At 45.7% G+C, this 27,723-nt stretch overlaps 1 protein-coding gene across 13 annotated transcripts in view; it reads left to right on the top strand.

The window, feature by feature from the left end:
* Nucleotides 1–27,723, top strand: part of Tenm2 (teneurin transmembrane protein 2) — a 1,224,381-nt gene that overhangs the window by 1,058,881 nt on the left and 137,777 nt on the right. For all 13 annotated transcript variants that reach the window (XM_036195999.1, XM_036196007.1, XM_036196006.1 and 10 more), the window contains 3 exons: nucleotides 2,846–3,041; nucleotides 10,323–10,424; nucleotides 26,334–26,528. In XM_036195999.1, the coding sequence (XP_036051892.1) occupies nucleotides 2,846–3,041; nucleotides 10,323–10,424; nucleotides 26,334–26,528 (493 nt within the window). The remainder of the gene's footprint in view (nucleotides 1–2,845; nucleotides 3,042–10,322; nucleotides 10,425–26,333; nucleotides 26,529–27,723) is intronic.

The raw sequence follows: 27,723 nt of genomic DNA, 5'->3' as shown, positions 1-27,723 counted from the left end.
CAGCCAGCAAGTGGGGAGCAGAACTCGGAGCCTGACCCAGGCAAGCAAAGCCTGAAGTTGTCGCTCTGAACACTGCAGCAGCCACCGAGTCCCTGTGCCTGCAGCTTACATCCTTCTGCGTGGACTAATGATGGGCACAAGAACAATTGTGTCATTTAAGGAATAAGATAAGAGCTTAGGAAATGATGGAGTACATAAAGGCATACAGAAGTGAGATGTGTGGGCCAGCCGTATCTCATCTCACCCTCCCATTCAGGCCTTGTTTGAGAACCCACAGCTGGCAGATTTCCCCTAAATGAAAACTGCCCTCTAAACCTCCACAGAAGGACTCTAAGGAGCCAGCCAGAATAAATGCCCTTCCTCTACTCTGAAAAATGCCTTCTTCCCTAGTCATTTGATTGGCTGGACAGCAAGGCCCGCCACTAGTCCTGAGCCATTTCTGTGTCCCTCGGCTGGCCAGCCAGTTCTGCACCAGATGACTAATGCCCAAATTAGTCATGAGCAATGGCGCCACACAAGTAATCACCTTCCCCAAACTTTTCCTCATGAGGGTGATCACTCGGACCCCAAATGAAGCCTATTCTTCTCACCTCACCACCAAGGAAGTTACAGCCATTGCTCTAACTGACAGCACTCTGTAGACACCAGTGTTCGTGGTCGGACATTTACGAGGTTGCTAGGGAACAAATGCTTTGGTTACAAAGGTCTCTGGAAGCAGTGTCCGTTTGTCACATCCCTCCAAATCATTTATTTCAGCTCATAAGGACAATGCTGACCAGTGGAGTATGGGGCAGAGGGAAGAAGCTCCACACAAACACTTATTTACTGAGATGTGGGCCATTTCTTCTTCCCAGAAACAGCCATCTCACTCCCCACAGGAACGACTAGAGCCACGTGCTGCTTCCCTGGGGTCCTTCCAATCTGCAAGTAGGTGGCCCTCAGTCACCACGTACTTTTTAATTTCTTATCTCGCCGGCACTGCCCTAATACCTAAGATGTAATGGTATTCCTGAACATCAGGTGCCACCACCCCCGAGAATAAGAATAGACTCCACGGCCAACAATCGCAAGTGTGGAGTCAGAATTCAAACCTGGGTTTGTCTAACGGCAGAGCCTCTGTGCTTAAGATCACTGTCTTTTGTTTGTGGTGATCGTGTTTCTGATGGAAAATGAGCAACTCTGATGAGGAGATACAAAGTTAGGCCATTCCTGGAGCTCCTGGCTGTGAGGTTGTGAGGGTTGTTATGGCTGATGCCTGCCATGTATGGAACTCTTTTCGTGGAGGGGAAAGTAGAAAGCACTTGACCCTGTAGAGCAGTTTTTAATCTGCAGAAGCTCCGCACTCAGGGTCCTTCTCTGGGGGTCAGAGTGCAAGGAATTGTTCTGTGCGGCGACTTTCAGTTTGTGAGAGTCATCCGTTTCTACCGGGGGGTTATCGATTTTCCTGTCAACAGGAAGAAACATTGGAGTCCTCTTTGCCTTCCCCTACATCTTCCCTGTCCAGCCTATGGGCAATCGTGGCTTCTCTCCCTTTAGTGTCCCCCGGGTGCCTACTCCTTGCTAACTGTCCTCTCGAACTCCTTTCCCCTCACACACGGCTGTCTGCAGCCTCCACTTCCTGAACCAGTTTCCCTTCTTACTTCCTTCCCTATAGAATATCTCGTATCCCACCTCCAAAAACTAATTCCCCAGAACGTCCTTTTATCCCATCAGTCACTGCTAGAGAGTTCTCAGTGGCTCCCACTTCCCTGCCGTAAGACTTCACCTGGTACTTAAACCAAGTCTGTTTTGGGTAACACTGCATCCTTCCATTCTTATCCTCTCCAGGGGATGACGGATCTTAACTGTCGGATTTGTGTTGCATTCATCTCTAGCAATTTACTACCTGGTTTCCACTGAAATGGAGTTCAGTATTTAAATGTTGGTTTGTTTAAGGCCAGGCACTATCAAGGCAGAAGCATTATAGGTGAACAGGACTTTGTCCCAATTTTTACTTTGTCATTTAGGAGGTATGTGACTTTAAACAAAATGCTTGGATTTTCTGAACTTTAATCTCCTATATGGGCACAACCTGAAGCACAGCTCTACCTGTAAAGTGTTTGTCTAACATGGGAAAGGCCCTGGGTTCAGTACCCAACAAAACACACACACACACACACACACACACACACACACACACACACACACACACACACAGTGAGAGAGAGAGAAGAGAGAGAGAAATAGAGAGAGAGAGAGAGAGAGAGAGAGAGAGAGTGCAAAGAGGGAATCCTTACAATTAATTTTGTTTTTTTATTCAAGAATGAACAATGAGAGCTTGTGACCAATAGAAATAGGATTTAATAATAATACAGAGTGGAAATAAAACTCACTGGAAGAACACTTGTCTAGCATACATGCGACTTTAGGTTTAGTTCCCAGCATTACAAAATACAAATAAAAATTAACTCTGGAGTATTGGCAAGCATCTATAAATGTAGTTACTTGAGAGGCTGAGGCAAAAAGATCACAAGTTCAAAGACAACCTAAGAAAATTATCCAGATTCTGTCTCAAAATAAAAATAGAACAAGGGATGTAATTACAGCTCAGCAGCAGAGCACTTGCCTGGCATCTGCAAGGCCCTGGGTTCAAACCCCAGCACCATGAAAAATAAATTAATAATTATCAGTGTAGGCATAATAACCTGCAACTGATACTGTCATCACAACTTACCCGGCTGATTTTCCTTTACGGAAACCCTGGTTAAAAGGCACTTCTCCATTAGCTGATGGGCAGGAGGGCAGTGCTGGCTAAGGGTACAGGTCTGAAACTGTAACACATTGCCGCCCTCTCTCTGCTCCCCAGTATGACTTCATGGAACGCCTGGACGGAAAGGAGAAGTGGAGTGTGGTGGAGTCGCCCAGGGAACGCCGCAGCATCCAGACCCTGGTGCAGAACGAGGCCGTGTTCGTGCAGTACCTGGATGTGGGCCTGTGGCACCTGGCCTTCTACAATGACGGCAAAGACAAGGAGATGGTTTCCTTCAATACAGTAGTCTTAGGTAGGTCTGGGGTCCCTTAAGCGGAAGCTCTGTAAGAGGTGGGATGCCATGATGCGGACCCTCTGTGGAAGATTCAGCAACCCCAACAGTGTCTGCTGTCTGTGAGGCCAAACTGCATAGTCTCTGCCCTCGGCTCTGACTGCACAGGAATTCCATGTATGTCAGCAAGAGTCCCTACTGGGCCTGAGGATGCTCACGAGTGTCTGAATCGGACAGCTGGGGCTGCATACTGTGCATTCCACCTGAGCATAATAACTGCTTTTCTGTTGATGTGACGAAACACCATGAGGAAGGCACCTTATAGAAGGAAGGGTTTATTTGGAGCTCATGGTTCCGGAGGGTAAGAGTCACCATCACAGCAGGGAAGTGTGGCAGCAGGCAGGAGGGCACCTGGAGCTGTGAACTGAGAGCCCAGTGCTCTCATCTCCAATAGCAAACAGGAAGCAGAGTGAACTCCACATGGTTCAAGTCTTCGGAAATCTCAAAGCCCCAGTGACATACTTTCTCAGCAAGACCACACCTCCTAAGCCTCCCCATACAGCCACCAACTAGGGACCAAATATTCAGATGTCTGAACTATGGGGAACATATCATTCAAATCACCACATTGAGCACATAGCTGGGTTTGTAAATGCCTCCCTTTCCTACCCATAAAACAGAGGTAATTCCAGTATCACCTCCCAGGCTCCTATTAGGAATAAAGAACGCTTTTTTATTTCTAAGTGTATAGCAGAACCAAGAAACACTGGCCATTCATATCAGCTCTAACCTCTTAAAAATTGAGAATGTGTCAAAATAAAAAAAGGATTTTTTCTTTTAACTTAAAAATACAGCAGGGGAAAAGATACAGATGTTTTTAAAAGTCATGTATTTACTCCCAAGTAGGCAGGCCTCGAAATGCTTTAATTCAATGCCTGTCACTTTGGACATGTTTTAGGCCTGCGTTTCACTAAGTATGAAGAGAAAAGCTAAGGTTTAATCCAAAATTGCCTCTGCCTTGTGCATATTAACCACCCCCCAAAGGGTGATTACTTGTAAAGAATCGCATTTTCTAGGAAACTCTCAGAATTTTAACCCTGAAAGGAACTGCAGTGACCATTGTTGAGGTTATGAATTTTCATCTTCCACTGATAATTCATCCATACCGAAGCTCTGCGAATCAGCAGGTGGCTGTGGCATTCCACTGGGGAATAAACTGAGCTATGTGGCTAACTGAGGCCTCAGGGTCCCAAGATATGGGAATGGCCTTTCCATCCTGAGCCTTGGCCATCATCTTTCCACAGCGTCATGTCCCCCCAGCCACTGTTAACTGTGGATTCACTAGAGGGCTCTGGAGGTAGTGAGTCCTGGACAAAAGGACCTCAGATAGCAGAACTAAGTCCCGGATCTTCTTTTCCACATTGTAGCTAAGTGACTTGCCTGGGCCTCAACCTTCTGGCTGGGAAGATGAGATGATCATATCCCAAAGGCTAATGTGAGGATCACCATGAATGAACTACATCTGGCCTGCAGCCAGCAGTCATGAATGAGAGCCTGTGACTTTAAGGAAAGCACCTTGAAACATTGTTTATCAACTTACTACACTGTAGAACTTCTCTTTGGGTCCCACATAGCTTTCTCAAGGAATTTCCTATTCTTGAAAGATCTATGTAATCCAACCAGAATGTCAGGCTACAGTTCTCTGTCAGTAACCACAACTTCAGAATTGTATAAAATCACAAAGTTTGGGTAGTGACCACAGGTCTAAGGTTGATCTTTATTCTTTTGCTAAGGAAAAATAGGCCTTCCCAAGGCTAGCCAAATGTTCAAGTGTAGGAGTTGGCACACTGTATCCCAGGGGCCAAATCTGGCCCACTGCCTGTTTTTATAAATAAAGTTTTATTGGCACACGGCCACATTCATCTGTTTGCATGTTGTGTGTGGCAGCTTTCCCACTGTTACAGCAGAGCCGAGTGTTGCAACAGGGACCATATGGCCCACAGAGCCTAAATAGTTACTATCTGTCCCTTCACAGGGAAAGTTTGCCAACCTATGCTCCAAAGCCATGTCATAACTTAGTCTACTGGAAGTCATAGAGGAAGCTCCCAACAGATGGGAAATCTCTAGGGTGACGTTAGGTCCCAGCAGAGGAGAAAAGTAGAACAGCCAAGACTGACATACAAGAGGAAGGAACCAGAAACAGATCTGGGACTAGGAAGAGAGGGACATGATGAGAAATGACTTCCTTTTCACCGCCTGGCATTTCAACTCTGAGAGTACCTGACAGAGCCGCAGGGCGTGGCAGCTGGCTTGGTTGGGAAGCATGGAGAGATGGTCACCACAGAGTGCCGGACCACGTGTTCACTCCTGTCATGTGCCATTGGGGTCCTTCAGCTCACCCAACCCACAGGATAGCCATAGTGGTGGGGAAAGCCACCGTCTCTCTGTCATTTGGAAGTGGAGGATGCCAAGGCTGAGAACGTAAAGGGACCCATCCAAGGTCACAAGGCCAGTGAGTTGAAGTCAGAACACAGAATTCTCACAGCTGTGCTCTTAATTGTGAATTTCTTTAGGTTCTAGCCAAGTGCATGTCCTTCCCCTGAACCACCAGCTTTCTGGGGGACCTGGTGACCTTGTAAGGGCATCTTCCCCCATTTCTTCACCCTGTATGGTCACAGAAAGGTAGGGTGAAGATTGCCCCCACCCCCAGCCATCACCCTCCCTGCTTGTCAAAGCTGGAAATAGCTATTCTCCCCAGAGTGTTCTTCTCATCGATGCTGTAGCTCAGAGAGAGAGAGTCGAAGATAATCAGCCTAATAGTTGGGCAGACATCTTGATAGAGCAATGATAGCAATTGGCCTGAAATGTGGGGAAAGAACAGTGTTTTATTTGGTCCGGGAGTTCTTTTCCACACACCTATCATCAGAACATTCACCATCGAGAGCAGCCAGGAGCATGAAAACCCCCATGATGGGAAACAGAAGGAAAGTGTTAGACAGATGTCGGGCAATCTCACTAAATATACCCAAGACTCAGGATTCTGCTGTCTTCTCTGGAGAAGCAGCCTACCTTGGAGAAATGAGCATCCTCCTGGAAACCCCAGAGGCGTGCTCTAGAAGCACAGTGGGAGCCTCCACTGTCTAAAACACCAATTCCTGGAGCTGGGAAGAGCTCAGTGGTGGAGTACTCGCCTGGCATGTGCAAGGCCCCGGTTTCAAATCTCCATACTGCCACAAACAACAACAATATTAATAATCTTTGAGCTCCTAAGCATGCCTTCATCTCCACTGTTTCTCCCATACAAAAACTGAAACCATGTTGATTCAAAAATAGTTATCTGTAACTGGAAAAAGATCTGGAAAAGGCAGTGCTTTTATAATTTACCATTTCTCTGGGGGTCCCCCCTACAAAAAAATAAATAAATAAAACAATAAAAACTCTTCAAACATAAGACCACAGGAAAAGTAAATGTTCAGTGGCCTCCATTATATTTTCCATCCACTCTAGATTCTCTACCCTCTTAAGCATGTGCAATGCACACACCCGCACACTTCTGTGACTTCTCACCAAGCACCCACTATATACAAGGCACTGAGGACCTCAGGGGTTGATGGCATCTGGGGAGGAGGCAGACTTAAAAAAAAAAAAAAAAAGACCATCATAAGTCAGTGAGAGAAGGGACAAGAACAAGGGAGACGAAAAGCCCACACTGAGGAAAGGGAGGGAAGAAGTCACCCAGACGCCGAATGACATTTAAGCTGAGGCATATGGATAAATGTCCCCAGCTGGGGCCTTGCAGACAAGTGGGGAGCATGCAGAGATCTCTGTCCACTTATACAGAACCATGGTGACAAGAAGCTTCCCAGACCCTCGCTGCTTTAGGCCTGAAGAGATAAAGTTGGGAACTGGGGACACAGACCCCAGAGTGATCCAGTGTACCCAAACACCCATCCAGCCATGGTCAGTGAGGAGCAGTCACACTACCTCACAGTAGGAGCAACATTCAAAACCGCAAGCCACATGATGCCATTCCTCTGCTTAGAATGTGCATGTGTTTCCAGCAGCCCCCAAATAAGATCCAACTTGTCTGGTGAACTGTGGGGTCCTGGATAATCTGCCCGCCTTGCCTAGATCTCTCCAAACTCATGTCCCTCTGCTTTTGGACCGCCATCTCCAGTCACACTGGATTCAGTTCACTTCTTCCCCAACTCAGAGCCTATGCCGAAGCTGTCACACCTACCTGGAATTCCCAGTTCATTACAGTTTATCCCTCCTCCATACCAGGTAACAGAGGGAGGCCCACCCCACCAACCTCCTCTAAGGGGCTTCCTTCTGTAACCCCCTGAGCATCTCACTCTCTGCCAAGAGCTTACTATAATTTTTACTTCTTTCTTTGATTGAGGGCGGGGTTTCTTATATTTTCTATGGCAGTGGAAAATATTGAGGGTAGAGACTGGATTATTCTACCAGCAACCACAGTTTCTTGCATACAATAGGTGCTCAGTTAATACACGGCATCCTGTGTTGAGACTATGACAGTTCTGACATCTTACCATAAGTACAAGCTAACATATTAGCCTGTCACTGTTTCCTGGGTGTCATCAGAAGACATTAGGCTGCAGGATGAATTGGGGAGATGTCTCAGCCAGTAACACACTTGCTAGGTGCACATGAGAATATGAGTTCAATCCCTGACATCTTCATACAACTCTAAGTATGACAATGTGTGCCCATAGTCTCAGAGCCGAGGAAACAGAGTCAGGAGGATCCCTGTGCATTGCTGGCTAGCCAGTCTAGCAAGATCAGAAAGCTTACAATTCAGTAAAAGAAAAATATAAGGTGGAAAGCAATAAAGACACCCAAAGTTGACATCCAGCTGCCACATGTACATACATGCTCAGGATGCACCACACACATGTACACAAGACTCCAGGGTCACAGACAATGGATTTCTGTAGTCAGAGCAATGCAGATTCCAAGCCCCAATCTCCACAGAGTATCAGGAAGTGTGCATACTCATCCTGCATGTACAGAGTTGCCTCGCAGGAGAGAAGCCCTGAGCTTACAGAGGCTGAGTCTCAGCATGGGTAGTAAATATGCTTATCTTTCAATCCAAAGAGAGACATTCTCTATTAAACCTGGTAATCCTGTCCTTTGCTCTGTAGAGATTTTTTTTGACTGCCTAGGCCATACATAGATGGCCTAGAAAATGTGCTCTGGAATGTTCCAGAATACCCCAACAGTATAGACCAGCTTCCAAGACATATAGAAACTGGAGAAAGCCCAGGCACAACAACCTTGCATGAAATTTCTAACTTTTGTATCTGTGGAAGCACCCAATGCCCTTTGAATAGCTGATGAGCTCACAAAACACACAGGTACTATGCATGCTTCTCAATTCTTTAGAGAGCTCATCCAAAGGAGCTGTAGCTGGGCTGGGAACTGCAAGACATCAAGAAAACTAGCTCAGTGAACTTTATAGGCTTTTATGTATCTTTGGGGAAGAAGAAGAAGAAGAAGAAGGAGAAGGAGAAGGAGAAGGAGAAGGAGAAGGAGAAGGAAGTAGGAGAAGGAGGAGAAAGAAGAAGGAGGAGGAGGAGGAGGAGGAGGAGGAGGAGGAGGAGGAGGAGGAGGAGGAGGAGGAGGAGGAGAAGGAGAAGAAGGAGAAAGCAAACCCACTTGTGTTTCCTCAGAGTGCCAGAAACCAAGAACAGCTTGGTTCCAGAGGAACAGAAATGACGTGCTATGGAAAGATGGTTGGGATGCACCCTTTCAGTGCTCAGTGCAGGAAAAGCTTGTGCAGAGAGTGAGATTACAGAACACACCCTCACACCTCTCCTAAAACTCCTTCATGGTACCCTATGACCAATTCACCACCTTCCTTTCCTGGGGTTGGGTCGTGCCATAGGTTGGGCCTACTGGCTTCTATTTTTCTTTTTTATCATCTTAGACATTTGGAATCTGAAAGCTTAAATGTGTCTTGTTTAACTTAAAACAAAAATGATCATTTTGAAAGAACACGCCCATTTCTGTGCCCATCTGAATCAATGTGACAAAGTTCCAAAACAATCCCCCTTGAAAGATGTAATGAGAGTATAGAGAGAGCAGGCCAGGAATAAGATTCTTGTGCAGGGTAGAGCAAGCAGACGTTCACAGAAAATAAGGGCCACAAAAATGAAGTTTACACAGACGTGCATGCTGGCCAAAACACCATACACATAAAAGGTTTAAAATAAAAAGACCATATAGAAGCCAATACCTGCTTCTTGCGGAACCCTGACACATGCATAGAGGAGTGTAAGACTTAAGTATGGCCGTACGTCACTTAAGATAGGGGGGCTGGAGAGATGGCTCAGCAGTTAAAGACTAGGCTCACAACCAAAAATATAAGATAGGGATACACTCAAGAACTGTTTCGCTTTACCCTGGCATATATACCATGGAGCACTCATATAACCTGAGAAGACTGAGGGAGCACTGGCCCACACCGCCACAGATGTTGTCCAGCACCGACCAAACATTTCATGCAACTCATAACTGTGTTTGTCTTTTTCTTATAATTATAATCTCTGCCTAAAGACAGAGAATATTTTTGCATTACAAGCCTGAGATTAGGAACACCTACCTGATGTTCTATACCTGAGGTTAGAATCTTAGATCCCATATTTCAAGCCACAGCTTGAATAGATGGAGTGACTGTGGGGTGAAGGCGTGGCAGACAGGAAGGGCATAGTACCTAAAATCCTTGTCAATATCCCGGCATGGAATCTTCCCTAGTATTTAAATCCACATAGACAGTTTCTTCTAAAAACAAATAAACAATAAAGAACAAAAAGGGGGCCGGAAAGATGGCTCAGCATTTAAGAGCACTTGTTGCTCTGGCAGAGGACCTAGGTTCGGTTCCCACCACCCACAGAGTGGTTCATAACTGCCTGTAACTCCAGTTCCAGAGAACCTAACACCCTCTCCTGGCCTTCATGGATACTACATGTGTACAGAGCACTGCCGTACACGCAGGCCAAACACGCATACACATAAAATATAAATAAATCTTATTAAAATAAAAAGAATAGAAACTATGCCTATCCCTGCAGTCCAGTGTGGGTTAGCCCTGGCAGAGTGTGGGATACTTCCAGGCTCTGCTCACGTTGCCCTTGACCCCACCTTCCCTGTTCTCTGACTTCACTCACTCTTGGTCCTCCCCACCCCCTCTTGGGTTGTTACAAAGGACAGGTGACTGATTACTACATGACTGCACAAGAGCGGAGTAGAGGAAGTCATTGCTCAATCTCTCTCTTTCAGACTCAGTGCAGGACTGTCCACGGAACTGCCACGGGAATGGCGAATGCGTGTCCGGACTCTGTCACTGTTTCCCAGGATTCCTAGGCGCAGACTGCGCTAAAGGTACCGTGTCACCACTTCCCTGCAGAGGGGCGGGAGAAGGAGCACCCTGGTCGCCTTCCCATGTAGTCCTCTGCCCCGGGCCTCTGTAAACCCACACGCATGCTCAAAGGTCCCCCTTTGGCAAGGAACAGGTTTTGATATATGACCAGCGGCCAGTGTGCCTGTAGGAGCCAGCCAGCCTTGGCACTGAGGTGTGCTCAGAAGAAAGATTTGCTAAAAATGAGATGGTCGGATTTCCTGTAAAAGCAGAAGTGAATTACCATCACTCCTTTCTTATAATCATTAGCTTCTATGTAATGGGAGATTAAGCATCTCAGGGTTAGTGAATTTCATTCATTCTGGCCAGCTACACTCCTAATCTAGGAAGTGCTATTTATCTTTGTGGAATTGGTTTTAAATTGTATTATTAATTTATCTAGACTGCTTTGCAAAGAATGGCTGGGGCCTTGGGATTCTTGGGGGAAAGGTAATTTAAGAAAGAAAATGGCTCTCTGAAGAACGAGGAATTTAGAGGCTGCACACTTGTCTTGTAAGAGACCTTCAGTGTGACCTTCGGTTGGCTCTCAGGGTTAAGTATAGTCGGGGGCACAAATACACACACAAAGTCTTGCATTGTCCTCTTCTGTTCCATTTGTCTAAAATACGCGGTACCACCTATAACGTAGAATGCCCACCCACAAATAGGGAAGTGTGCAAAACAGTCAGGGGACATTAAGAGACCTCACTCAGCTTGGGTTTTCCAGTGCAAGCTGTGCCCTGACACAGCTCTGTTTCTTGGTGACCTTGTGCAAGTCAGTCAGCATGCCTGAATTTTGGTTTCCTTGTCTAGAAAAGGGAGCCTGATATCAGAAGTTCAATGTGAGTAATGTAACCACACACAATGCAGAGTACTAATAAGCACACAGTAGTAAGTACTGCTAGGACTGATGTGACTCAGCAAAGCACATTGTAAGGTGGCAAATGGTTTGGTTATATTGCTTATTTATATTTTAACTTATTTATATAATTAGGTCATCTTTTTTATTACCTTTATTTGCATTTCATTCAACGATTTCTGCCTAAACATTAAAAATCAATAAAGCTGCTACATCTTAAATGATACCATTCCTTTGTCCAACGCTCAAGCTCTTGAAAAATATTATCTAGACCCTCTCCACAGTTTAAAAACCTGAGATTTGCATCCTGATGGGTGCTCAGTGTTAAGTGAGTGAGGCTGTTATATCCCTGAAGCCCTGGCACTGGTGGCCATGTGTGTGACATTCATTCTTTAGACATCTCGTCTGTCCCTCAATACACAGGTTTGGTCCACTTATCAGATGTGGAAAGATAGGAAACATGAAGCCTGTGAATAGTTTCTTAAGCTGTGTTTCCGCAGAGCACACTTATGTCCCAAGACACAGGGACACATCCACAAGGAGAATGACAGACTATCAGCTCCTTCCGGTGCTGGCTCCAAGGGGTCCAGCAGGGTGGAGGTTGACCCTGCATTGCCATGTCGAGTGCTTTTCCTAGTGAAGGCTTAAAGGAAGGCAAGCCTCAGTATCATCTGAATGGCTTTTCTTGTGTAATCTAATTTTCCTGAGAGTGAAAGCATTAATGAGAAGAAGGACTGAGTCGCCCTTTTATATGTGGCTGCAAATGGGCTGAACACTCAGCCGCGCGGGCTGTGAGCTGTAAATGTGTATTAACACTGACACACATCGATGTATTATTAATCCTAAAAACCATGTGTGCTCTGACTGCACATCCAGTTACTGGCCTTTCAGACCCAAGTACCCAGCCATTTAAGAACCCTCCACTCTGAATCCATTTGCAGACGTGTGTCCATTCTGCATTATGGATCTGTAATGGAGTGTACATTTAGCTGCTTAAAAGGCCTCTCTGTGTGTGTTTTGCATTCGCCACCTGTGCTGTGGCTGGGCGCGCCCTCCAAGTGTGCATTAGCCATAGTATATAATTGATCCTTGTGAAACAAATATTGAGTGGCTGTTAAGAGGAGTTATTCCTTCCTACTCAATCGTTGTTCCTGAAATCGGGCTTTGAACTTGTATGCATATTTTAATTTAACTGTTGATGCATATGATGGGTAAAATTGAGGTGCTTAAAGAATGAAATTGCCTTCCACGGTATCCCTCATTTGTTGTAGGCAAAGTTGGTTTAAGAGTATGGGAAGCAAGTGCCTGCCTCTCCGCCCTAATGGTGCTTCTCGCTTCATGCTTTTGAAGTGACCACAGGTCAAGCTGTTTCGTTATGAACCACGTGTGCTTTCTCCTGGGTCTAAGCCCTGGTTTCCCGAACCTTGGTCTTCAGTGTACCTGTCTGTTGCTTTTTGCCATCAGTACTTTGACTAACTTATTTTTCAATCAAATATCATTATATGTACACAGATATATTTCTTTTAAAAAGAACAATGCCAAAAGCAAAAATTGAAAGAAAAAAAAAAAAAGACTAGAATTTGTTGGCATGAATATGAAATGTGAATGCCCCTTTAGAAATAGCCAGAGACTTGCTAGGTGGTGGTGGCATATGCCTTTAATCCCAGCACTTGGGAGGCAGAGGCAGGTGGATCTCTGAATTCAAGGCCAGCCTGGGCTACAGAGTGAGTTCCAGGACCTCCAGGGCTACACAAAGAAACCCTGTCTCAAAAAAAACATAAACAAACAAACAAACGAACGAATGAATGAATAGTAGCGAAAGACTCCTCTTTTCTACCACAGTCTTCTAGCCATTTATGACCCATTAAGAATCCAGTAGTAAGGGCTGGGGCTGTAGCGTAGAGTAATTGTCTCGAATGTATTAATGCAATGCATGAGGCCCTGTGTTCCATCCCCAGTACTGCAAAACAAAACAAAGCAAAAACCAAGAATCCAACAGTAGACCCAAATATCCATGAAAACCCTGACTTCTTAGGTTAATCCAAGTTTAAGCACTTCGTCCCATAGGCTTGGGCTCCTGAGAATCATATCATGGCCTGAGTGCACCTGTGTGATAATAGACTCACAAACAGGCTCCAGCTGCCTGGGCAGCTTCCAGCAGGGAAAATCTAATCCCAGCACAGGGTGCTCATCTGACGCTGAAGTCTACACTTCCCACTACTCTCAGACACTAAGTATGCACTGGACACTGCAAGTTATAGAATGCATGCTATCTCATTTGTCCACATATCAACGATGGGACATGAGTCATATTTGTAACAATCTTCCCCACACCATTTTTTCAAAGCTTTTTACATTAAAGGTGGTAAAGATGGCTCAGTGGGTACAAAGGTGTTTGTCAACAAAACTGACAGCCTGAGCCCAGGAACCAACATGATAGAAAGAGAGAACCGAGTCCTGGAAGTTACCTTCAGACCTCCAAATATGTGCATACACACACACACACACACACACACACACACACACACACACACACACACACTAAGTAAATATAATTTAAAACTTTTCAAGTAACTTATAAAGACAAGTTACCAAAATAGAAGAATTTCCAACCACAGTCCCCCCAAGTTTCTATAAGGTCAACATTTTAAATTTAAATCTAAAAGCCAGAATTTTAACTGATTTATAGAATTTTCTCCACTTTTGCCTTTCGTATCTGGTTCAAGATCCCATGCTTTGTTTCATTATCACGACCCCTTGGTCCCTCTGGTCCATCTAACCCATGACAGTTCTTTACTCTTCTTGGATTTCATGGCCTTGACTGTTCTGAACAGCATTGCTTAGGCTATTCGTATACATCTCTCAGTGTGGGCTGATCTGCTACCTTCTATGATTAGATTGAAGTTCTGCATTTTAGATACTATGTACCCCTCAGTGTATTATATCAAAGATGAGTGAAGCTCCTATTCATATATGAAGAAATGTTAAATGCAGTTGTGTGAATGTGCACATGCTTACCTTTCTCTCTCGACGTTTTGCACGGGCAAACTGGCTTAAAGGCCCAACTCCATTGGTATTGAACTATCTGTCAGTGGCTAGGACAAGACCCATTCACATAAACCTTTGAGCCCAAGAAACTCTGGTGTCAGCAAGGCTGAGAGAGGAAGGCCATAGGACTAGCAAGAGCAGTTGGTTCTCAGCCTCCTGCTGCCCACAGCAGCATGACCCATCTCCTAGCTGTGGCCCACTACCACTTCACTTCTTTCTGGACTAAAACACTGCAGATGCCATGAGGCCAAGGTCCCCCCTCATCAGGAATTCACAGCACCTTTGTTCTTGCTCTGACAGCTGTACCCTGAACGCCTTGGGTTCTGCCAGCCTGCTAGCCTAGGCAGCCAGCAAACTCAGGCCCTCCTGCCAGGGGGAGAATTTGCCATGTTAGCAGGCGCAATTCCCATCACATCCAAGCGACCTGGTATGTGTCCAAGTGACAGAACTACAGATTTACTCTCTTGACCTCACACTGTGCACTCCATGCCCTCAGATGCTCGGCGCAGGCAGCCGTCCCTTGTCTTCTTAAAAACCTGCCCGTCTGCATCAGGCATCTGAAGTCATCCTTTTCACAGAGCGTGGGGACCATCAGCACACATTTGCAGAGCACTCATTCTGTACCCCCTACTGTCTTGGAGCTCCCAGGGGCACCAGGGTCAAAATGGATCTAACCCTCACTAGGGAGGAACACTGGATGCTTCTAACGTGACACTCCAAGTCAGGTGAGGGAACTTAACCATGCACATGCCTGTTACATTGTCTACTAGACAAATACTGCTGCACAAAGAGCCAGAAACATAAGATGTGCAAAGCAGTCCTGAGCCCTGCTTCCAGAAACACATGGGAAGTTAGTGGCTCATGGTACCACATTGGGATGGGCGCTGTGAATGCCTAGATGTTACTAAGGAGGAGGTCAGGAAGTTTATGAAGCATAGAAGTGGTGTGCTGTAAGCAGGGCAGTCTTTTGGGGTCCTTGAACACAGCCTTGGAAACCACACTGAAAGAGGAAGATGAATATAAAAGATGAATCATACCAGCAGGCCCCAGCATCGGAGACACAGCAGACCACATCACACAGAGTGAGATCAAACAGGTGGGAACTTGAACCCATGGTCAAATGCACTTACTGGGACTCTAGAGTGCCATAGCAGGGGTCGGGGAATTCACTGATGCTTGCAATGTTACCAGGCCCTACCATTCAGGGAAGGGCAGACAGGGACTAGCTTGAACACATAGGTGTAGTTGGTAGCTTGGGCTAGGTGCTCACAGCCTGTGTGTGGGAATGTTGTACCTTCGAGAAGAGTCGAAAGTTTCTAAAGTTGATTTTTTTTTTCCCTTTGTTGTTTTGTGAGTCAGTCTCACATAGTTCAGGCTGACCTTGAACTCCCTTTACAGCTGAGGCTAACCTAAGGCTAGCCTCGAATTCCTAACCCTCTTAGCTGCTGAGATTACAGGCATGCACCACCATACTTGGTTTAAAAAAAAAATGAAAATGATACAATATAGTGGTATTTATGAAAGCAGCCAGTTACTAAAAAAAAGAGTAAGAGAAAAATCTCAAAGAAACTCCACGGAGGAAACTACCATGAAGAATCCCATTCACCAAGGCACAGATGCAGAGTCTGAGGGAAATGCCACTTATTTCCCAGTAGTTTGTACCTTTTTCCATCAGGCGATTCTCTGGCCCAGCTATAATCCCGCTTCTCAGCCGAGTTCTGGTTGACCCTCCAGCTTTGCTGCCTCTGCTCTTTCCGTGGCTCCCTCCACACTGTAAAGCTGTTTGTTGTGGGCTGGGGCTCTGGGTTATTACTCCTTTTCCTCTTATTTACTTGTTATTTCAAGGCCTTGTGTTGACTTCACTTCTCCTAGACTTGTAGGCGGAGTCTCCCTGCTTGGCTTCTCAGAAGTGAGCTGAGGCCCCGGCCCTGAGCTTAAACTCCTCTGGTGGCTTCCTAGGGTTGAGCTGGAGGCCCCAAGCCACAGCAGAACCATGCCAACCCGGAGCCATAGCTGTTAGGTAACTCGAATTTAATAGCTGTTGGAAACGTCGGCTCCTGCTGCCAAACAGCTGTCACTGGAGCCCCAGAAATGACACACGCACGGGAACATAATGTTTTTTTTACATTTTTTCTCTAGGTGTGAGGCTCAGCTCCTATCTAGTTCTGTGGAGCCTTGAAAAAAGGGAGCAAGGATCTTGCCATTTCCCTAAGCGGCAAATGTACCCCCACTGCCCAGTTCCTCTTGGCCACATTCTGGTCCTTAAATCAAGCTGTCACCACAATCATCACCATCACTGACATTTATTGAGTTCTTACTGTGTGCAGACTACCAGTGTGAGAAACTGCGTAATTTTCACACCACTAACCCTGCTGTATAAGTGATCACCTGAGAGATGAAGAAAAGGAGGGACTCAAGAGTTTAAATAAACTTGCTGTCGTTACCCAGATAGAAAGTATTACTGCTGAGATTTGAACCCACATGGGGCCTAAACTCCTCACAGTAGACCAGCCTTGAGATGGGCATCAGAAGAGATGGGGGATGACAAAGACATGGTTCTGCATAGTGTGTGTTATTAGTATGCGTCAGATAGTGCTTTACAATCTGGGGGTGTAAAGAAATAACCACATGTTTAACAGAAATGGCAGAGCCCGAGTGTGACATTGAGGCCATCTGACTCCAACCCTGGTGCTCCAGCCACATGCTCTGAGCAGCCAGGGGGGTTTCCTCACCATCTGCCCTCCCCTTTGCCAGCTCCTCCACTTCCTGTCCTCGGGTCCCGTTCTCTGTGTACTGGCCACCAGCCTCTCCACATGGCTTTCCTCATCCTCCCCACCTCTGGAGCTCTTCCCTTGAACATCCTCAGTGACTTCCAGTCACCTTCTCAACTGTGTACAGTTATGGGGGAGATTACATAAATGCAAGTTCCCAGGTTCCTCCCCCATGCCAGGCAACTGAATCATGAGATTGTGTGCCTTTTACCAAAACCTCCTAGGGCCCTGCAGGTGCTCAGGGTCCACATTCTGATACCGAAGAACAAGTATCTTAGAATGGTGTTAAAGGTCACCCTTGAGCAACACCGCTCTTGCTCCATACAGCCCACCAAGGCCCACATATCACAGATTCTCGAAGTTACTCCATCCAAGTACCGGGACTGCTCATTCCTCTTTGCTCACAGCCTTCTGGGCTGGAAGAGCCCCATAATCCCAAATGCCTTTACTATGCAACTGATAGTCCTTTGTGGAAGTCAAAGTCACAGATCGCCAACCTCCAGAAACACGCCCGCAAATAACCCTGCTGTCACTCAGAGGCAGGAACGATGAAGGATTGGGGGTGGGGCTCTGTCAGGGTCAGCCATGCTGTTCTGTCTGGAAAGATAGCTCGAGTTCTCTTGTCCCCAGTTTGACACCCAAGCCATAGCATGCACTTGCTAAAATGTCTGATGACTTCACAGTAAGGGGACAAGGCTCACAACTTAAAATGTTGCCAGAAATGGGACCAGTATAAGTGCTGGAGAGCATGGTGTTAATCTGTCAGAGTCATCATGCCTGTGACAGCCAGTTAGCCTAGGTACAGCGTGAGTGGAAGGAGCATGCACAGGCTACAGGGAGGTCATACAAGATAAAGAAGTGCTTATGGAAAGGAGACACCGTTTAGTTCACAACCACGCATCTTCTCGGGGTGATGGAGTGATTAAAAAAAAAAAAACAATGGAAGCTACAGAATTGGAATTCACTGGATTTGACTCTGTCCTCCTCCAGTTAAATGTGCCCATTGTAGACCATCACTTAGCCTCTCTGAGCCTCAGTTTTGTCTTCTATATAATGGGGACGGATGCCTTGCTGGAAAATGTCAATGTAAGTGCGTGTGAAACGTGCAGATGCACAACAGCACACATGACACACTCCAGAAATGTTGAGTTCACCTACACAGCAAGCTTCTGATGTCAAGAAAAAAGTAAGGTCATGTGACAGGGGTGGATTTGAGAATGTGTCTCTAATGGTGACAGGTGGGTACACTGTTAAGTAGACACCCCAGTTCCAGGCAGTGACAGCTCTCTAAGCCCTAACAAGAAGTACTTCCAGCAGCCCCCACAGTCCGACCCTTGTGACTGGCTCTTTCCTCGTTATCTGCTTCCATCTTCTTTCTCTGCACACAAAGGAGAAAGGACAAGCCCTCAGCTCCTTCTGGATAGTGGGGGCTCTCCCACCACCACAGAAGCACGTCCTTCACAGCGTCCTTGCAAAAGAATCATTCTGTCCCTTGCACAGTGGCCTCACCTCCTCATGAAACGTGCCCCAGTTCCATCTACCCTACCTGGGCTGCTTCTCTCCCTCCCCTACCCCTGAATGCATTCTGGGTGATGGCTGCTGCCCCCAGAATGTTCCACAGCCTATTGCAGTTTCACAACCCAAGTCTTCCTCTCCTCCCTCCCACCCCTGGCCTGAAGAAGCGACTGTGCAGGGATTTCTTGGCAGCTAGGCCCAGGAAGAGAGGCTGGAAGCAGGTGCACCCAGAACATGTTCTGCAGCAAGTGACTGAGCAGCCATACTGAACAAAGTCATGTTCAACGGACCAGTACAAGGATAACTGCTACCACATATCAAAGATGAACTACATCTCAGGCACCATGCCGAGCACTTTGCGTGAATGATGTGGTTTCATCTCTTCCCAATGCATGTTATCTTTATTTCACAGCCAAGGAAACTGGATCTCAGAAGAGAGAGCCAGAGGGGTTGGCAGGGGAGGGGGGGGGAGTACTTATTTGTCTTTTTTTTTTTTTTTTTTTTTGCTTTTGTGAGATAGAGTCTCACTCGATAGCCCAAGATGGCCTAGAACTTGCTATGCAGTTTAGGTTTTCAAACTTGTGGCAATCCTCCTGCCTCAGCCTTCCAGGTGCTGGAATATCAGGCATTCACCACTCTGCCCCATTGAGGTGGCAGTTCATACATACCCACTGCCACTTGGTTAGAGATTCCCACATTTGGTACCTTGTTCAGTTATCTCAACCAGCAACTCCCAGATGGACTCTGGTCACAGTTTCTAATGCAGTAAGTCTGGGACCTCCAGAGCTCGTTCAGTTCCCAGAGTCTCCAGCTGGAGGCCAGACCTTCTGGCGGCTGACTCATACACATTCAAGTTCGAGTATGAATCTGGAACTCAGTTGAGACTGCCCAGCGGGCCCTGCCCTGCGATCCCGGACACCCACCCTCATTCCTTTGCTTTTGAAACAAACCACTGACGACCTCTTCTGTTCTCTTCTCTTGGCTAAGTAGCAGCACTGTCCTAGAAGAGAGAGTGTCTAACCCTGGGGAGGGGAGTGAGGCCCTTGTCCTGGCAAATACCGTGTTGTCTCAAAAAGACAAGACGGGAAAAACTCCAGTCTCTAGAAAGGATGTAGGCTGGAATGGGGGACAGATATTCTACCCTGTAACTAGTTGGTACAATTTTCTCCTAATGAAAATAATAATAATAAAATAATACCTATTGATTTCTTACCCTGAGCCAGGTCCCACAAGCATTATTTCATTTCTTTCTATTTCCACAAGAACCGTACAGAGTACCCCCAGGATTCTCACCTCCCTTTAAAGGTAAAATAAGAAGCTCAAAGTTGTCTGGTCCCACAATTGGGGAGTGGGGAGAGGGACAAGAGACTCAGCCTAAGTCACAAGACAAGCTCTAGGCAGTCTTTCCTAGGAGCTTTGGAGACAGGGGAACACAGCTTTCCAGCGGGCCTTTGGGACACTCCCCTGCTGGCGGGGGGCGGGGCACAGTGAAGTTGCCAATCGATCTCCACGCTGCAACCCCAAACAAAAGCGTAAAGGGAACTCGCACTGCATAAGCACCTGATCTACATGCCAAAGAATTTAAATATTCATTATGTAACCAGTGCTGTTGTCACAGACACACACCCTTAGAATTTTTTTTCCAAAGCAGCTTAAGTACTTATCGATTGAGAACTTTTAACTCTCAAAATGGAGGCGTCTCCGTATCTCTACAGGTATTTTAAATGAATTGAATTAATCATAGGCTTAAAAGTCTCTTGCGATCTTCGTTAACTTCCCTGGGTTTAATTAAAACATCTGTGCACTTTTAATTTATCGATTCATCCAACTCATATGTCATGTTTTTAACACACCCCAGCATGCTCTGCATCATTTTTAACCCGATTTCCACTTAACTAAAGCAATTAAATTCACCCCGGATTAATTAAAGCATCCATACTTTCGTGCTTAAGTCAGCGTGTGCCGCTTTCCCCACATGGCTCTGGAATGTCAGAGATTTGACACACCTGATGAGTTTTTTGTCCTTCTGGTAATTCTTCCCTGTGTCGCTTTCTTGCTTAAATGTGCCATTTGACAGACCAGGAAGGAGAAAGTTGGTGCTTCAGAAGCTGCCCCACCCTCATCCTGGTCCCCCCCCCTACCCCACCCCACCCCACCCCATCCCACCCCGGCACAGAAGCTCGGCCCCTCTGCATTCCATCGCTGAGAGTCCCACTACATGCCGCCCCTCCCACTGAATGCCTGAAGAGTCCGGGCACTTTTTTCTCTCCTTAATTTTACTTCCCAACTTCCCCATTCTTTCCTACCAAAGGCCTCTTATTGCTCTGCCCGGTTTTAACAGGCGAGGAAAACTGAGATGCTGAGGTAAAGAGGTCACTACTTTGATATTGTCAAGCTGTATTATTTCTGATGTAGACTTTGCCTACTTTTCTATTTGTCTGTCTCTTTGCATTGATTTATAAAGTTCTTTGTACATGTTAAATAGTAAATTTTGTTCTGTAAATTACGTTAAGATCTGCCTTCCCAATATTGCTTATGACCTGGTTTAGTTTTAGGCCAGAATCCACTGTCAAATAGATTTAGATTTTGTGCCATCAAACTTAATCACCCTTCCTTCATGGTTTCTGGAATGTATATATCTTTCATATATCCTGAAGAAAACAAGATTATGCTCCAATGTTTTCTGATACTTCCACTCTTTACACTGTATAGAGTTTATTTTTTGATATGGGGTACAATAAGGGCCAACTTGGCTGTGCAGCAAATAAAATGCCACTTACAGGGATGTTGAAGTGAAACTGGTCTTTCCTAACACCAGTTTTTGCTCCTTGAAAGAAAGAGAAATCCTAGTTTGTTTGGGGAGCCTCAGCTCTGCTTGGCCTCCATGACCCAGATGTTATATTGTTGATTGCTCTGGAGGGTGGAGGCAACTGCTACACACACACACACACACACACACACCGCCACCAAGCCTGTCTGTTTATAGTACTGGGTTACCTGTCCATAGTTGCAGACTTGCCGGGAGTGAAGGCATGCAGGGCACACTGCAATTTTGACAATTTACCTAGGAAGCTAGGGTCTAGAGTATTCTCAATTCTAAAAGAGTAGCCACAAATGTGTGTGTGTGTGTGTGTGTGTGTGTGTGTGTGTGTGTGTGTGTGTGTATGCAGTGCCAAGCATGGTGGCTCACACCTGTAATCCCAGCATTCAGGAAGCTAAGTCAGAAGGTTACAAGTTTGGGGCAAGCTTGGGTTACATAATGAGCTCTAGACGAACCTGAGCTATAGATGAGAGAGACCCTCTCTACAACAAATCAATTAATAAAACATTTAAAAACCAGCTTTCAGGTTACTTTTGTTTTGTTTAGTTTTGTTTTGTTTTGTTTTTTCAAGACAGGGTTTCTCTGTGTAATTTTGCACCTTCCTTGGAACTCACTCTATAGACCAGGCTGGCCTCGAACTCACAGAGATCTGCCTGGCTCTGCCTCCCGAGTGCTAGGATTAAAGGCGTGTGCCACCACCACCCAGCTCAGGTCACTTCTTAAAGTGCATCCTTTGAGAGTGCCCCTTCACAACAAATCCAGCTCCCAGATAAGTGTCAACTGTAGCCATTTGCCTCTCCCTTTCTATCAAGCCTCCCTCGAACCCTTCCATCCCTCTGAGTCTTCTCTCCACTGAATGTGGCAGGTAGACAAGAATTGTTTTTCTGAAAACACCAATGAGTAGTCGGTCCTGTAACTGCCTACCGAGTAAATAACACTGATAATTCATCTCCTCCCTTACAGAGAAGCTGGGAAGGGGAAACTCCAGCTTGATCATTAAAATGAGCTTTACACCATTTAGGTGACTCTAAATTGTGTCATTTTTTTGTCATCAGCCTGTTAACTTGTCAGTCGTTAGTGGCAGCCGTAATTTATTTTTCTTCTGCGGGAGTCTTAAAGCTTCCATTTACTAGATTTAGTAAAACAGGAATAGTCAATTTGTACACACATTTTAATTAATTTTAAATAGAAGCTTGAATGCACAATGTTCTACTCCTGGAAGGCTGTGGAATAAAGGAGAGAAACAGGGAAGGTACAACCTCTCAAGTCTGGGTCCTGACCAGTCAGGACCAACTTCCACCCACACCCAGAGAGGACCAGGAAGGAAGCTGACGTGGTCTTTCCCCTGGGGCTGCCTGGCACTCTTTTTGTTATAGGGGTAGTGTGTTTGTGTACATGTGCACATATGTATACACAATGGCACATGTGTGCGAACTGCAGCTTTTTTTTTTTTTTTTTAATCATATCAACCCCTCTAGCGAGGTTGGGGATCCAGTTGGAAAGATCACAGAAGCATACTTGTCTAGCAGGTATCAGCCCCTACGATGATTCCTCGGTCATGTTACACCATTTCTCCCTCCCCTCCATTCTGAGAGACAGGTTTTTAAAGAGGATGCTTAATACCCTTTTCACTTCTACTTGGTACTGCTTCTTGGTGGGATATGGAGTCCAAATAATTTTCCTGTTCTGTCTTAAAAGATAGTGATCACTCTGTGATCACACACAGAAAAAATTAAATACGAGTAGTTGTTCACACAAGAGGTTGCCAGTTCCCACTCAGCTTTTCCAGTGCGGACAAGTCTGAGGCACACATATTTATTTTGGGGCCCTGGGATGAGTTGTGTCTGAGAATCAATTGCAGGAAGCATCCCTGGCTTTCCATGTTTTGATCCCAGTGACGACCACGAGCAGGATTCTTTCTTGGTGTCAGTGGCCATGAATTCTTTGAGTTCCGCTCTTCCAGTCAGCCCCCCCCGGGGGGGGGGGCTTTTTAATGTGCCCTGCTTTCCAGCAAACATTAGTGTCTTGCATATCTCTGACCACAGTCCCAGCAAGCTTGCATCAAACAAATTGAGAAAGGGCTACATTTAGGAACACCATGACCTGACTCATTTTCACTTTTTCCCTGAGTAATTTAAGTAGGTCACATTTTAAACTTGATTTCCCAGGCATCTGATTTTAGATGAAAACCAATTCTTATTTTCTAGACAATTCTATTTTTCCCCCACCATTTGGAGTTTGTGCAAAAGAAAAGGAGAAAATAATCCTTCCTTTTATCAACTAATATAGACAGTAATCATTCGTTGCTTCCACTGCCTTGCAGGATTAAAAACGATGCAGTGGGGCAGAGCAATGGGGACTCGAGGTCTTGTCTTCTATCCAGGTAGCCCATCCAAATATACAGTATGCAGATCAGAAACGGTCTTGGAAGGCTAGACATTGTATAGATGCATTTCTCACTGCTGCTTATTTCGGGCGTGAGGGTGGAAGTGGGGTGAGAAATGATGCATATTCTAGTCTTCCTTCTGGAGATCTTTCCATGTGACCCAGATCAGAAATCATAAGTAGGTTTTCTCATGAATGCCATCTCTCCCTCCTTGCAGGTCTTAGCCTGGACATTGAGATGGTTTTCAGGTTCTTTCTAGGCTCAGAAGATACCATGATCCATTAATGATGTCTGCAGAGTCACAAAAGACGGGGTCCTAATCTGCTCGAATACATTTGCATTCCTCACCTTGAGCTATGATGAACTGATGTGGAGCAAACTTACTTTGTTTCCAAACCTCTCAAGATGTCAAGAAAGTACACAATTTCTCTTGCTAGTTCACATTTGCACAGTCCCTATTTGGTATTCCAAGCTCTTTTCTCTACCCTCCAAGACAATCAGTATCTCTAGTAACTACAGAATCCCCTGCTTAACATCCTATGTAATAGAAGCATGCGCCCTCCACTATCTGAAAGGTTTATCTGAATTCAATGTGTGCCTTTGATGTCATTTGAACTCATTCCTCTCTAGATACTTCATAAGGATAAGAATTTGGGAAATAATATCCCCAACACTTTCTACAAATGCCCTCTTATAAAGTATTTGGGAAGATAATATCTCATCCATCATATGCCAACTATTGATATGTTTTATTTCAAATCAGTTTGAAATTGAGGGGGAAATCCATTGTGTTTGCAACATGAGGCCTATTTGAGGCATTGCTCTTTCTCTGTCTTTCACAAATACTCCTTGGTGCTTTCCAATAAACCCTCGGATATCAAGAATGCAGAAGTTTTTACCCAAGAAAATAAGCATTATAGAACTCAGAATTGACAGGAATCATCTTTGGTAAGCGCTGTGCCTGTCCTCGGAAAGTAAGACACTCACAGGGAGAAGTTAATGACAGTACTGTGACCACAGAAAGGATGAGTAAAGCAGGGTGGGCAGTGGATTACATAGTGATCTGATGGACAACACAGTCTGCTTGGGAAATGGTTTTGTATGTATGCACCATCCCTGAAGAAGTCTCAGAGCCTGGGCTCAAAATCACAGACAGCACCAGTAGCCACTGAAATACTTATGTGGGTCATATCTGAAGGTCTCTTCCTAAAACTATGTACCATAACTGGGGCAGCCAGAGAAACATTCTATTTAGAAGACGGGTTGGAAATACAGGTTCATCACAAAACACTGACGATAGGACAAGTCTAAAGCCTAACCTAAAGGAGCCCACTAAAACCCCTTGCAAATAAACTCTGAAAGTGAGAAGTGGTACAGTTGAGGCCAACTTAAAGTAGAGTGTAGCTGGAGTTGTCCTGTGTCCACCCAGCTCCTGCAGCTGCTCAGACCCAAGTACTCACACAGAGACTGATACTACTTAATAAACTGTATGGCTGTGGCAGGCTTCTTGATATCTAGTTCTTATATCTTGAATTAACTCATTTCTATAAATCTATACCTTGCCACGCGGCTTGTGGCTTACCTGTATCTTTACATCATCTTACTTCTCAAGGTGACAGTGGCTGGCTGTGTCTCCTGACTCAGCCTTCCACTTCCAAGAATTCTCCTCTCTCCTTATCCCACCTATACTATACTTCCTGCCTGGCTACTGGCCAATCAGCATTTTACTTATCAACCAATCAGAACAACACATTCACAGCATACAGAAAGATATCCCCAGCAGTGGAGGTAATGGGATTCCAGACAATCCCCACAGACTTTTCAACATTCATCCCATAAGCAAAGGCAAGAGGTGGGGATTATTCCAGATGGCATGCTTTGGGCCTGCCTTGATCCTTCTCTTGTTTTTAATAAGTCAGGTTTGTTTTATCTTCCCAATTTAATTCATGTGTTCTCCTTTGAAATAGATACATTTATTTCTTCATGGTACCTATAACAAACTAAGGCAGAGAGAGATTCATTGACTCAAATGTGTCCAGAACAGGAGTCAACTTATCTGAGGATAAAATAATAAGTAAAATAAACCCAGACTCCCAGCACCACAGCATCTATAACAGAATGGCTTCCATAAGAGCATAGCTGTAGAGTATGTTCACCTGGGTTCCAGTTGGGCCCTGCTTATGAGCCTTGTGATAAGATCACCAGCCTGAGCCTTCAGTGCATGAGGGAATCCTGATCATAGCTGCCCCCTCACAGGGTGGTTCTGATCATTTAGTCAGGAAAGGCACAAAGTATCCTCTGCTGTGCCTGGCCACGCATGGGCAGGAGCCGCTGACAGCAATGGTGTCTCTGTTTTGTATTTGAAGGTGACTCTGCACCTCTGTGGCTAAGTCCTCAGCCTACAAGGCTGTATGCAAAGCCGTGGTGCCCGACAGACACGGCCCTTCAGATGTCGATCCCCTGTGACCCAGTGTTCTATCTTTGGTTTTACAGCTGCCTGCCCCGTCCTGTGCAGTGGGAATGGACAGTATTCCAAAGGAACATGCCAGTGCTACAGCGGCTGGAAGGGTGCCGAGTGTGATGTGCCTATGAACCAGTGCATTGATCCTTCCTGTGGGGGCCACGGTTCCTGCATTGATGGCAATTGTGTGTGTGCTGCTGGCTACAAGGGCGAGCACTGTGAGGAAGGTAAGCACTGAGCATTGGCGGATCAGCTGCTGAAGAGCTCTGCAGGGCTTGACCTTGGCCAGAGAGCCCGGGACTGGGCTCCTTGGGTTGCCAAGAAAACCTCACTTGGCGTTTTGCACCCAAAACTTTAAACCCCTGGGCTGTGGTCAACTTCTTTAGTTGTAGACTAGGACAGGCCTATGGAGATGGTTCTGGAAGGAATGTTTTGTTTTATTCTACTTTACAGACAGTAGCTACTTTTCTCTTCCTCCTTGTGTTTTCTCTTTCCTTTATTCTTTGCTTCTGTCTGTCTGTCATTCAGTCTGTACTCTTCCTTCTCCTTGCCTTCCCTCTCTTCTCCAGATCTTTTGGAAAACATATGTGTGTGTGTGTGTGTGTGTGTGTGTGTGTGTGTGTGTGTGTGTGTTCTCATGCACACAAACACACATGTGGTGGTCAGAGTACTGCTTGCAGAAGTTGCTCTCTTCATTTATCATGTAGGTTCTGGGGATTGAACTTACGTCCTCAGTCTCAGTAGTAAGCAGCTTTACCTACTATGCCATCTTGCCAGGCCTCCTCTCCAGATCTAATGCCCTCTTTTCTTCTGCTTCATTTAAACTCCTCTAATTGAGAATTTCTGGAACTATCTAGAGAAAGGAAAGCAGGATTCCAAAGCGCCCCCTCTCACCCTCAAAGCTGACTTCTTGGTGTTGTTATGACTGGGTTTCTTCCCTCTTGGTATTCTTAGGCCCATGCACATCTCTGTAAATATTTAAACAAAACCTCTTGTCCTTGGAGAGCAGGCAGGCTTGAAAGACTGTCCATATGTGGGTCCTCTGAGATCCCACCTACAGCAAAGAGAACATCAAAGAAAGCAGAGAAACAAAGCCATGCAGCTAGGTAAGGCCTGTGACCTGGAGCAGCCCTCCTTTGCTTTCGTCACAACATTGCCTTATCCTTAGATATACCTGGCAGGCTTCCCTTAGAAAAGCCCTCATTCCATTGTGTCTACCACTGTGGCCTCAAAAGAGGCAGCTTCTCCGACATTATTCTTCAACAATTTTTCAATATATCAACAGTAATACCCTTAATGTCACCCAGAAGTCTGACCCCCAGGTCTCCCCTTGCTCCATTCACTATGCATGTTCCCCTCTATTATGAAAGGCAGCCTCCCTGTGTTTTATATCATAAAACCAAATTGGGAGTTGAGATGGAG

Source organism: Onychomys torridus, chromosome 8, assembly GCF_903995425.1.
Source record: "Onychomys torridus chromosome 8, mOncTor1.1, whole genome shotgun sequence".
In the NCBI taxonomy this organism is placed as follows: Eukaryota; Metazoa; Chordata; class Mammalia; order Rodentia; family Cricetidae; genus Onychomys; species Onychomys torridus.
The sequence above is the reverse complement of the archived record's forward strand: the minus strand, read 5'-3'. Positions and strand labels throughout refer to the sequence as shown.